General features: G+C 34.2%; 1 protein-coding gene and 1 pseudogene across 1 annotated transcript in view; both read left to right on the plus strand.

The window, feature by feature from the left end:
- The first annotated feature begins 773 nt into the window (after positions 1 to 773).
- LOC110018450 lies at positions 774 to 4,307 on the plus strand (annotated as a pseudogene).
- Positions 4,308 to 9,865: 5,558 nt separating this feature from the next.
- The window catches only part of LOC110018422 (IQ domain-containing protein IQM3-like), a 30,085-nt gene continuing 28,407 nt past the window's right edge, over positions 9,866 to 11,543 (plus strand). Inside the window, exons 1-4 of the mRNA XM_020715731.1 lie at positions 9,866 to 10,446; positions 10,525 to 10,639; positions 10,763 to 10,828; positions 11,289 to 11,377. Of these exons, the coding sequence (XP_020571390.1) occupies positions 9,947 to 10,446; positions 10,525 to 10,639; positions 10,763 to 10,828; positions 11,289 to 11,377 (770 nt within the window). The 5' untranslated portion in view covers positions 9,866 to 9,946. The remainder of the gene's footprint in view (positions 10,447 to 10,524; positions 10,640 to 10,762; positions 10,829 to 11,288; positions 11,378 to 11,543) is intronic.

The raw sequence follows: 11,543 nt of genomic DNA on the forward strand, positions 1-11,543 counted from the left end.
AGTCCACACCCCTGGCAGGCAGTAGTCTGCTCTGATATCACTTGCCACATCCCAAAAGAGCCCTTATGGGTGGTGGGCAACTCATGACTTAAATACTGTTTTTTGGCTCTACACCCAGCCGATGTGGGACTATTTGTCCGTGACATGCTGCTTACGATCGTCACAGTCAAAATATGACAATTATTCTCAACACCTTTATTTTTTTTCTAGTGTTGTTAACGATCCGATTTCGACCTGAGCTAGAGTCGGCTCGAAAAAAATTTGATGTAAAACTTTGGCTCATCGTCAAACTCGTTTATTTCGATCAGAGTTAAAATTTGAATCAAATTGGTCTGGTGATAAAGAGTTTTGTTTTTAAATCAAGAGATCATGATTGGAGATTTTATATACATTGAATGTGCGAAAAAAATAAGGAAATAAAAACAAAAAAAGTCAATGCGTATAGGGCTTAGTGTTGTTAATGATCCGATTTCGACCTGAGCTAGTCGGCTCGAAAAAAATTTGATGTAAAATTTTGGCTCATCGTCAAACTCGTTTATTTCGATCAGAGTTAAAATTTGAATCAAATTGGTCTGGTGATAAAGAGTTTTGTTTTTAAATCAAGAGATCATGATTGGAGATTTTATATACATTGAATGTGCGAAAAAAATAAGGAAATAAAAACAAAAAAAGTCAATGCGTATAGGGCAGACGTGAGCCGTGACGAATTACCGCAGCCCAAACTGAATCCGGGTTCTCTTGGGCCGTTGACTTTTGAACCAGTCCAGACCACATCGGACCAGTTGCTTATGGCCCATAAAATGATGATAGTTCTTCTTTCTGTGAGTGAATTGGGAGTTCTGATCGGACGCATCTATCCGCCATGGCTGAGGTAAGCATATCTGCTCAGATTACTCTTGCGATCGGTGTTGTTTGGTTCTTCGAGGGATTTGGAGTACTTGATTCTTGTTTGCTGGGTTTGTTCCTTGATTTCTATTGATATACTTTTGATCGCCGCGTAATTATTACGGATTTTCTTTTCTAATTCGAGATGTTTAGGCTTGATTTGTGTTTCGTTTACTCTTGCGAGCAGTGTTGTTTGGTTCTTCGAGGGATTACGAGTACTTGATTCTTGTTTGTTGGGTTTGTTACTTGATATCTATTGATATGCTTTTGATCGCCGCGTTATTATTACCGATTTGCTTTTCTAATTCGAGATTGTTAGGTTAGATTTGTGTTTCGATGTAGTTGTCGGCCCTAATTTGTTTTGTATTCTATAATTGTTTGTTGAGAACTTGAGATGTGCAATTCTCGTTAAGAAAAATAAACCCTAACTTGTTATTGTTCTTATTGAGTTCTTCTATGCCAGTTTTGTTCGAAAAATTATTTAACTGCTTAGATTTTATCTGATTTTTTATTTTACCTTTTTATTTTTTGCTTCTTATATCAATTCTTTGTTGTTTTGGAATCAGTTTTCGGCCATTATTTTATTGCTTATTGATTAGCTATGAAGCAGCGGCAAACAAGTTAAGAAGTTTGGTGAGTTGGTCTGTTTGTTTTTTGGGTTAGGGGCAAATGATTTTTGTAGCTTTTTAAATTCTGGATGAAGGATTGCTTGTTCTTAATGGTTTCGGGGAAACTAAAACTGTTAAAATTTGCATGGTTTTATTTCTTGGTTCTTATGAATGTTATTTCTAACTCATAATTGATTATTTAACAATATCAAACCAGATTGCTAAAAAAGCATCAGAATGAAGATCCCCTTCATTGAGAATATCCTAACCTATAGTTTTTTCTTGAAGATATGTGCTGCACAATCAGAGTTCTCCCTTCATTGTGTTGCTGGATTCAGGCCGTTTTGTTGGGTTTTTATTTGTTTTGCAGCATCGAAATTGGTGCTCATTTGGATAAAAAATTGAGCAAATTTCCAATAAAAAACATTGAAAAACATGGAATTTTGAATTGAGTTCAGGGTCCCAGCAACTATGTATAAAATAGCTATAGAACTATAAACAATTGTGGGAAAACTCCATATTTTTTTAGGATTATTTGTATAAAACTCCCTCTAGTTTTGTCTATTGGTGAAAAAAAACTCAAATTCCTTAAATATTTTGCAAACAAGAACAATAATTAAACATATTTTACAAAAACAAGAAATCCTTACCTTATTCTGGGGATTATTGAAACTCTGACAACACCACTAATTAGATTTTTTATGGAATTTGGTATTGTTATTAAGTTCTATCATAAAACTCTTGGCTCACGCTATAATAAGTTTCATGACAAATCTTAGTTCTGCTACAAGGGCCACAATAGAAACCTTGCGAGGACTGCCAGTATTAGTTATCCTTGATTGCGAAAAAGGTATTATTTCTATTTGTAAAGTTTGCAACTGTAATCCTTTTTGCCAGAAGGCCAAACTACATGGTGTTTTATGCAGATATCACTTTTTTCTTTAGGGTTGAGTTGGCAAATATTACCCTAGGATAGGTCCTCCCAGTTTTTCTAGCTTTTGAGAAGCTAGAGAGAATGTAATCCAGTTGCTCTAGGTCTATGACATCATTTAAAAATAAAAAACTAAAGAAATAGACTGAAGGAATTGAGCCATTCATTGATGTTCTGGTAGAAATTCATGTCCGGTGAGCTGTTTCTGTTCAAATTTGAATTATTCTTATAATCATGTTTAGGCTTAATGGTCGGTTTAAATTTGGGTATGGTCATTTACATGCATACCTCCCAATTCTTATATATTTACATATCTAACATCTAGACTTCACTTTTTAAATTTATAACATCCGATTCTTTCATAACTCATCAAAAATATCACTATTTAATTATAAAAACTGGAAAAAGCCTTTTCATGCATTGGTAAGGTGTCATACATGTAAAAATTGAAGTTTAGTTGGATATGTAAATTGAAAAGTATTGAGTGGTATGTATGTAAATATTCCATTCGGTTACTCACTTATTGCACGTCTTCTATATTGTAAATCCTCTTTAGACTTCTTTAAACTCATAAGCTAACGTAGGCACTTCATTCAAGCAATAAGCATATTCCCGATTTGTAGAAAAGTATCGCATATACTTGAAGGAAAATTTTATAAGATGATGGTGAGACCTGCAATTCTCTGTGGCGTAGAATATTAGCCTTTAGAAAAGAAACATAAAATAAAGTTAAGTGTTACTAAGTTGAGAATGCTTAGGTGGATGGACGGCATGACTCTTAGAGACAAAATGTGAAGTGAATATATCTGTGATAGGGTTGGTGTAGCTCTGGTGGCTGACAATATCAGAGAGAGTCGTCTTAGACGGTTTGGTCACATTAAACATCGACCATCCGATGATCCTGTTAGGAGAGTAGATGTTTTAGATTCCTTTTATGTTAAGAAAGACAGAAATAAATCTAAAAAGGCTTGGACATATTATATAAAAAAATGATTTTAACCTGTTAAAATTAAATGAAATCATGCACTCAATAGGATGCAATGGATGAAAAGGATTCATGTAGCCAACCCTACTTAGTGAGATAAAGGATGGTTGCTGTTGTTGCTCATTTATTTTGTACTTCATGAAGCAACTGGTTGCTATTGTTGCTCATTTATTTTGTACTTCATGAAGCAACTAGCTACGCCTCTCGAAGAATCAAAGTTAGGTCAAAACATCCTAATCTAAATTTAGTTATTTCACTCATCTCAAAGGAATCATCCGATCATTTTACAAGGTATATCATCTTATTTTTGCAGACCGTTGTCCTCAGAGTGGCCATGTCTTGCCAAGGCTGTGTTGGCGCCGTGAACAGGGTTTTATCTAAGATGGAAGGTCACTCATCCAAATCTCTTAACTTCTTTTTTCAAATGACTATATTGCAGATCCTCATCCATGCTACTGTTTCAGGAGTCGATTCCTTTGATATACAACTGCAGGAACAGAAAGTAACCGTGAAGGGTAACGTGAAGCCTGATGATGTGCTACAAAAAGTATCCAAAACTGGAAAGAAAACAACTTCTGGGAAGAAGAAACCAAGGAGACATCTCCAGCTGTTCCTAATGCTACTACTGCCACTGCATGATTTGATATCAGCAAATTGTTGCATTATCTGTATGGCTCTGATCTAATAAATGTGCTTTGTGTGTTTTTTTGTAGATTAATGCTAGTGATTCCATCTTGGGCTTACTGGTAATGTTTTTAATCTACACTTTTCGTTTGTATGGTTTCTATTTTAAAATAGTGTGCTTTTATTGTTGGGGTGCTCATCCGGTTCATTGGAGTTTGAAAAGGTGAAATTTCGTGCAGATAGAAGAAAATTTAGGGAGAAGCTAAATATGTAATAAGTAGAGTTGTGGGGATAAATTTTAATGAGTCTCTAACTGGTGTGCCTTACAAAAACATTATGAAAAAGTATTACATAGGAGTCCTGATGCAAAATTGCATCAGGACTTCAATCACAATGTGCCACGTGTACGGTCCGACTCTGTCTTGCATTAAACTATTTAGTTTTTTTTGTATTCAATAGGGTCAGACCATACTCGTGACACATTGTGATTGAAAACCTGATGCAAAACTGCATCATGAAGATAATAAAAATTGGCGTACACCTTTATCTGCATGCATAAAGTGACATGTTTATAAAGATTAAAATTTAGGCGTTAGATATGTAAATGCATAGGAAATGAGTGGTGTGCATGCAAATCTTCCATACTCGTTCTTTTCAGATTTTTCAACTTAGACCCCACTTATTGTTTATGTTATTGGTGTATGCAATCTCAGATCTGTGATTATGAATGAGGCGATAGGTTTAACATCTTGCATATTCAAAACTTAATAATTTAAATTGATAATGGAAATAACAATTAGATGATTGAAAGAGCGGGGTATTCAAAAGAAAAATAAGAAATATGGTGAAAGCCTCTTAAAATAGTATTAAGTGAGAAATTATTATAAGAGCAAATGAGGTGCTTGAGTTTAAGTTCAATAAAAGAACAGCACTCTTATCTTCTTTATTTCATGGAGGTAGTTAAGAAATTTATCAATTAATATTTATAAGTGATATATTTATAATAATAAAGTTTGAATTAAGCTTATATAAGTTATTAGCTATAGAATTTCATGGGACCATATTGAGAATGAAATTTAGCCAATCTCAAAAAACAATTTGAATTGAATAAACTACTAGAATTAATGGAATGTTTTCTTTTATTAATCTATAAAAAGTAACATGACTTTTAAATTTTAGATTGAGCTTAACTCTATATCGATTTGCTATGTTAATGATTTGTTATACCTTTAGTTCCCCTGGAGCGGTCACTACCTTTGATATTTGGGGAACTAATATTTAATTTTAGGGGATTTTTCGAGCGAAAAAAACACATAAAAAGTTTGCATAAATACCTGTCTTTCTTCCGATATTTATCTTTATAAATTACATAAGTTTATATGTTTTTAAGAAGGAAAGAACTAAAGATGAATATAGAAGGAGGTAGTGAATTTTATTCAAGCGCCTAAGATCCCAACTTAGCGCCTAGGGGTCTTGCTGAGCATTCCAACAGAATTTTTTTCTCGAGAGCTCAAAGCCTCAGTGTCACTTATATAACACATAAGCACTTAAATTCAGCTCATCGAAGCAATATGACCTAGTTTCATAATGTGATTGAAGATAGGAGGAGTGAAAGATAGAGAACACAGAGCCTCAACACTAAATATTTAGAACCTCAATGCTGTCATCTAACACCTCAGTACCAACTTCCAAAGTGTTGTCTTGCCATTGATGCTAGAATAAATTATCAGAAGATGGAGAGCTTAGAGCCTCAGTGAGAAACCTTGAGCTTCGCGTCACTGTAACTACAGAGTCACGGCGCAATAGCCCCGATATAGATAATTATTAAAGTTCAAAGTTCAAGTTTGAATTCCTTGGGTAGAAGTACAATTGACTCACGTGAACACATAGATAGATTATCATAAGGAGTGTGAAAGGGTCTGAGTCTATGTATGGAGTGTGTAGTGCATGTGTTGAGTGTTGTGGAGTGAGATAAAAAGATTAAGGAGCACTTTGGAAGGAGAATTTTAGTAGAGCAAGAGATCTTGTGTGAAGCATAGTCTCAATGTTCTTTTCCCTTTCTCTCTAGTACTTTGTTATGAAATTATAAGAATTCGTATGGTATTTGTATAAATGGCTTGCACTAAGTTTTTGTTCCTTTAGATTAGTATGTGAAATAAGTTTCTAAGTGAATCTAATTGTTGTTCCTATATTTTTGAGATTCGATCGATTTGCTAACCTTTTATATCTTTTATATATTTAATTACTATCAAATTGATAATTTGATTATTAAAATTTATCATGATTTAGAAATTTGGAAAAAAAGTTGTGGAATGATTAGGTTAACTCACATTATCATAGTAGAATATGTATATTACTACTAAGATAGTGTAATCTTTTGAGGGTTGTGGAATCCATGGGATTTTGCATGGCTTGTGCCATTAAATTGTAATATGAAACTTCCCTACTTCTTGACAACTCGGAAGAGAATAAAGAGTGATTTACCCTTAATTGTCAATAAAACTTGTAAGCTTTTGGATAGCTTAAAGCTCAAGGAAAAATACTAATTCAAAGGGAATTTTGTATAAGCTCAAATCTTCTTCATTGCAATTATTATTTTAATTTAAAAGATTAAGCATTAGCAAAATATAAAATTATAAAATTATTAAGTTGATAATTGACCTAATCCAAGAGTTAATATAGCTTCTATTGGGATCAATAACTTGAACTCTAATATTTATATTACTTGATCGACACACACACTTGTGTGAATATGTGTGTATTTACATCATGGATCATAACATCACATGACATAAACAATGTTTGTTATTTTAGGTAAAGTTGGCAGATCCAATTCTCTCGTTGATGCTGCTACAGAAGGGAGATGTCAGGAGACAACCAAATATTTTTCATTGTTTTTTAACTTGCAAAAAACATGGTAATTTGATCAAATAAATATGAACGTCGCTAAGCAAATGAATAAAATTCAAAATTAAGTAATAATAATCATAATTAATATTTACTTAAAATTTTATTTGAAAGACATTAGAGAACATCAAAAGCAAATAGAATTTAGATGAGATTTATAAATGGTTTGATGCCTCATAAATGATCACAAGCAAGACAATATTATTCTCACTTAGATCATTCTACTTGGCATCAAATAAATTCAAAAAATGTTCTTTAATATGCTCTTGAAATATTTTCACTTTGCATTAAGGAGAAAATAATTGAAAGTTACACAAGGACACCTAGAGGGATACACTAACTCATTTTATAAGAGAGAATCAAGTCTTTTGAAAAATTTAATAATTCAATAAAATATAGATTTTGTCAATTTGATTGCATAATAAGAAATTGAATGTCACATTCTCCACTATTAAAAATAACCAAATTTTAAGTCTTATGTTCGATCTAATGATGAAACTATATGTACAAAATTGTTGAATTCAGATAATTTAAAGTCTTGTTCGTGCTATGAAAAAAAAATAATAATTTAAATACGTGCAAATTTTGTAAGAAATATGTCAAGTTCCCTTAATTGTCCAAATATATGAAATTTAAAGTATGCATGAGCTCCAATAATCAAATTAAATGTACAAAGTCAAACGTTGGAGAATGTTACACCAACTATGATGAAATTGTATCATATTGTATTGGTCTAAAAATATGTACATAGTTAATTAACATGTGCGTGCTTCGGTTGTTATTAATAGCCACCCCACTCATTAGTAGTTGTCCTCACACTAGCTCCACTACCAATGTCAGAGACAGTCATACATAGGATTGCCTTTCTCCTTTATATTTTTGTTTATTGCATAATGATCATAGTAGTCAATATACTTTTCCGGTTTACTTTCCCTTCTGCTATCCTGATATCAGAGCTTTCTTGAAGCTCTCGAGAAGAGGTATCGAAAACTCAGGCTCCTTTTCGGTGAGTAGTCATCTTATCTATTTCTGTATTCCTTCTTCTTGATGGATGAATCAAATGTATCAGAGACAATCTCCTACATTACCCACTCCAAACCTTATTATACTTCCCTCCCTCAAATTTCTTGCATCTCAGTTAAAAGCAATTCTCTCATGGGCTACTCACTCCAGAAACTTATCATGTGTGGAGAGCACAGATTCTTAAGATCTTCTCAGTAAACAAATTTGAGGGGTTTCTCATTAGAAAAACTCAATTTCCTCCTCAATTTACTGAGATTGCCTCTGTCGAAGCCAAAAATCCCCATTTCCAACTATGGAACCTCATTGATCAGAACCATGCTGCCTCGTTATACTCCACAATCTCCTCAACTGTTATTTCCCATATTCTTCATCTTCAAATCACCACCGAAATCCGGACAACCTTGGAACGCCACTAACAAACCACTAATTGATCACGTGTAATTTAATTGAAAAATGAATTACACAACATCTCCATGAAAAAAATCGCCTCATGTCTCAATATCTGATGAAAATCCACACCTTAGTCGATCACATCACAACTATCGATTCTAGCTAGATGTTAAATATGTCTTTCTGTATATTCTAAGAATGATCTACCACCATCATATAATCCCTTAAAGACAGTCATTCAGATATTTCTTTAGCCATTTAACCGTTCATTAGCTCATTTAAATATTCGTTCACTTATCATAAACAAATCAAATACAAATCAAGTCCAAACATTGAAAAATTTAAATAAACTAAGCATGAATAATATATGAAAGCTCGACACAAGTTAGCCTTAACATGACCAACTTACAATTATATCATATCAAGTCTAAACTATGATATACTCGACTTAATTACAACCCTGCCCTGCCTATTTTAAAATTTTAATCCTAATAAATCTCAATTTAAAAAGTCTTGCGAACCACTTTAATATCTCTACAAACTTTAATATTATAAACACCCACATAAATGATAGTCATTGAATTATTTTATAAGAAAACAAGCGTAATAACCGAACCTCATCACAATTTTTAACCAAACACTGTCCCCTCGAGATCATATGTGACAACGATAGCGGCTGGCCGAATCTCGCTGTGGGCCCAATTTGTCCGCCAACCCAGATCAATAGGATCCGTACATATTCAATATCTGAATTTCTGCCACGAATCTTCATTTAGATTCGTGTACTCCAAAGATTTCAATATTCATCTTTTTTTTTTTTTGCACAATCATTAAAGCAAATCCACCATCTTTTTGCCGTCGTACGGATAAATATCTCAAAAAGAGCATTTACATGCACACCCCCACGTCCAATATATTTACATATGATACCCCTTCTTACATTTATACCACCCAAATTAACAATATCACTTTAAAATTACCATTAATCTTTTTAATAAATATTTTTTAAATAATTTAAGATTTAATTGCGCCAACTGCAGCTTATTAAAAATTAATAGTAAAGCTACTGAAAAATAATCTAATATTTAAATTAATTGCACAATCATTAATAGATCATGTGAAAATATAAATTTCAGCTCTAATTTTTTAAAAAAATTGTCAAAAAAAATTTATAGATAATAGGGTCCGTTTGGGGCAGCTTATAAGTGCGGGCGGCGTTTCAAAATGACGCAGTATCATTTGGTTCGCGCGTTTCGCAAGTTTATCCGAAACTGCGTTTGAGTTTTTACACGAAACGCGAACTCATGTCGACCCCTACGGCAGGCCCGTGGGCCGCATTTCATGATAAACAGCTTATACTGAAACGCGCAAGCTACCCCAAACGGATAGATAAAACAATGCAAATTAACACTTACAAAATAAAAAAATTTATATAAAACAAAATCTAAATGTTCGTAATAATTAATGGTTGGCATTAGATACGTAGATAAATGAATGAAATAATAGCCGGCAAAATGCCACCTTTTCTCAACCTCTTCACTTATTTCCCTCCAATCGCTTCTGGAAACTTCTCTTGCAGTGGAAAAATTGTCAATGGAGGAGGACACGGTAAACCGCCATGAATACATGGCCGGCATTCTTCCCCAAATGAATCTGGGCTTCCAATCACAGTCGGACGATGGCCATTCTCAACGGCAGGATCTCGAGTCAGTGGTCACCGGAGCATTGGAGGAAGCCCAACGATGTCCGGCGAACTTGAATGCCATCGACCCTTGGATTGATCCTGAACTGCCGCTTCATCATGCATTTCATAATCCTTCCGGCGATCCATCGACGGAGAGTGCTGGCTCGACCGCCTTGGGTGCCCTCAAGGGCTTAAATGGTAGTGTGATGGCGCCTCTCATTCCCACGACTGAGATGGCTGAAGCGGTGGTAGCGCCGTCCATTGGAAGTGAAGCAGTGCGGGAAGCAGATTGTGTGCCGGTCGGAGATAGATCGGAATTTACAGCGGCAACAAAGCTTCAGAAGGTTTACAGGAGTTATCGTACTCGGCGGAGACTTGCGGACTCTGCTGTACTTGCAGAAGAGCTCTGGTAGGTTGCTCCATTTCACCCTGCTTCAAAGGATTTAGGAATTTTGTCTTTTGCTTAATCCCGGTGATCTGTGGCAAGGTGGCAAGCGCTTGATTTCGCTCGCTTGAATCACAGCACGATTTCGTTTTTCAACTATTCGAAACCAGAAACTGCGGTCTCGCGTTGGAACCGCGTAAGCATGATTGCTTCGAAGGTTAGCTCATTCATGTTTCTTAATTTTTCCCTCAAAGAATTTTAAGATTATATGCATTCAACTTTAGTTAATTTTTGGCCGAACTTACTGTGCAAATTACTAAGATTGCTTTGTTTCCTGCAGGTTGGTCAGGGGTTATCCAAGGATAGCAAAGCTCTAAAGCTGGCTTTTCAGCACTGGATTGAAGCTGTAGGTTTTATCGTTCCTATTCCTTGTATTTTTTTTTGGCAACTTAGGTATGTTATTTAGTCATCTTTTCGCTAATTACTACGAAGTTTATAGAGCACTGCGATCATTATCATGCTGTACGATAGGCTTCAGATAGTAGATACACTATGGCATTAAAGCCTCTACGTGGCTATACTGTTCTTTTGATTCATTTGAACTCATTTTCTAAAAGCTTAATTTAATTCAATTTTATGGCTTTTACATAGTTCCTCTAGTTTTCTACTGTTCAACCTTGATAAAGTTCTTGGCCGAGCTATTCGTTACGCAGTTACATAGTGGCTTCTTACAGTTCCAGTCTTGGATTTAAAGCTGGCTATATATATCGAGAATCAATTATACTCAATTCGCACTATATACTGAAATTGTTTTCTTTGGGCCTCAATGACTACAAAATAATTGAAGTTTTTAATTTTCTGTATAGATTGATCCAAGACATCGCTATGGGCACAATCTTCATTTTTACTATGAAAAGTGGTGTGATAGTTATGCTGGTCAACCCTTCTTTTACTGGTAAGTTTTTCACCCTTTTGTTTTAGCCTAATGACATCATGGTTATATTGTATTTGTATGTTTCTTATGTTAGAAATTCATTTTTGAACTTTATGACACAAATTCCAAAAATACATAATAGCCAAGATATTTTAAATTTATGATTTTTACATATATCTAAAATAAA

The sequence above is a fragment of the Phalaenopsis equestris genome, unplaced genomic scaffold (assembly GCF_001263595.1).
Source record: "Phalaenopsis equestris unplaced genomic scaffold, ASM126359v1 Scaffold000022, whole genome shotgun sequence".
Classification (NCBI taxonomy): Eukaryota; Viridiplantae; Streptophyta; class Magnoliopsida; order Asparagales; family Orchidaceae; genus Phalaenopsis; species Phalaenopsis equestris.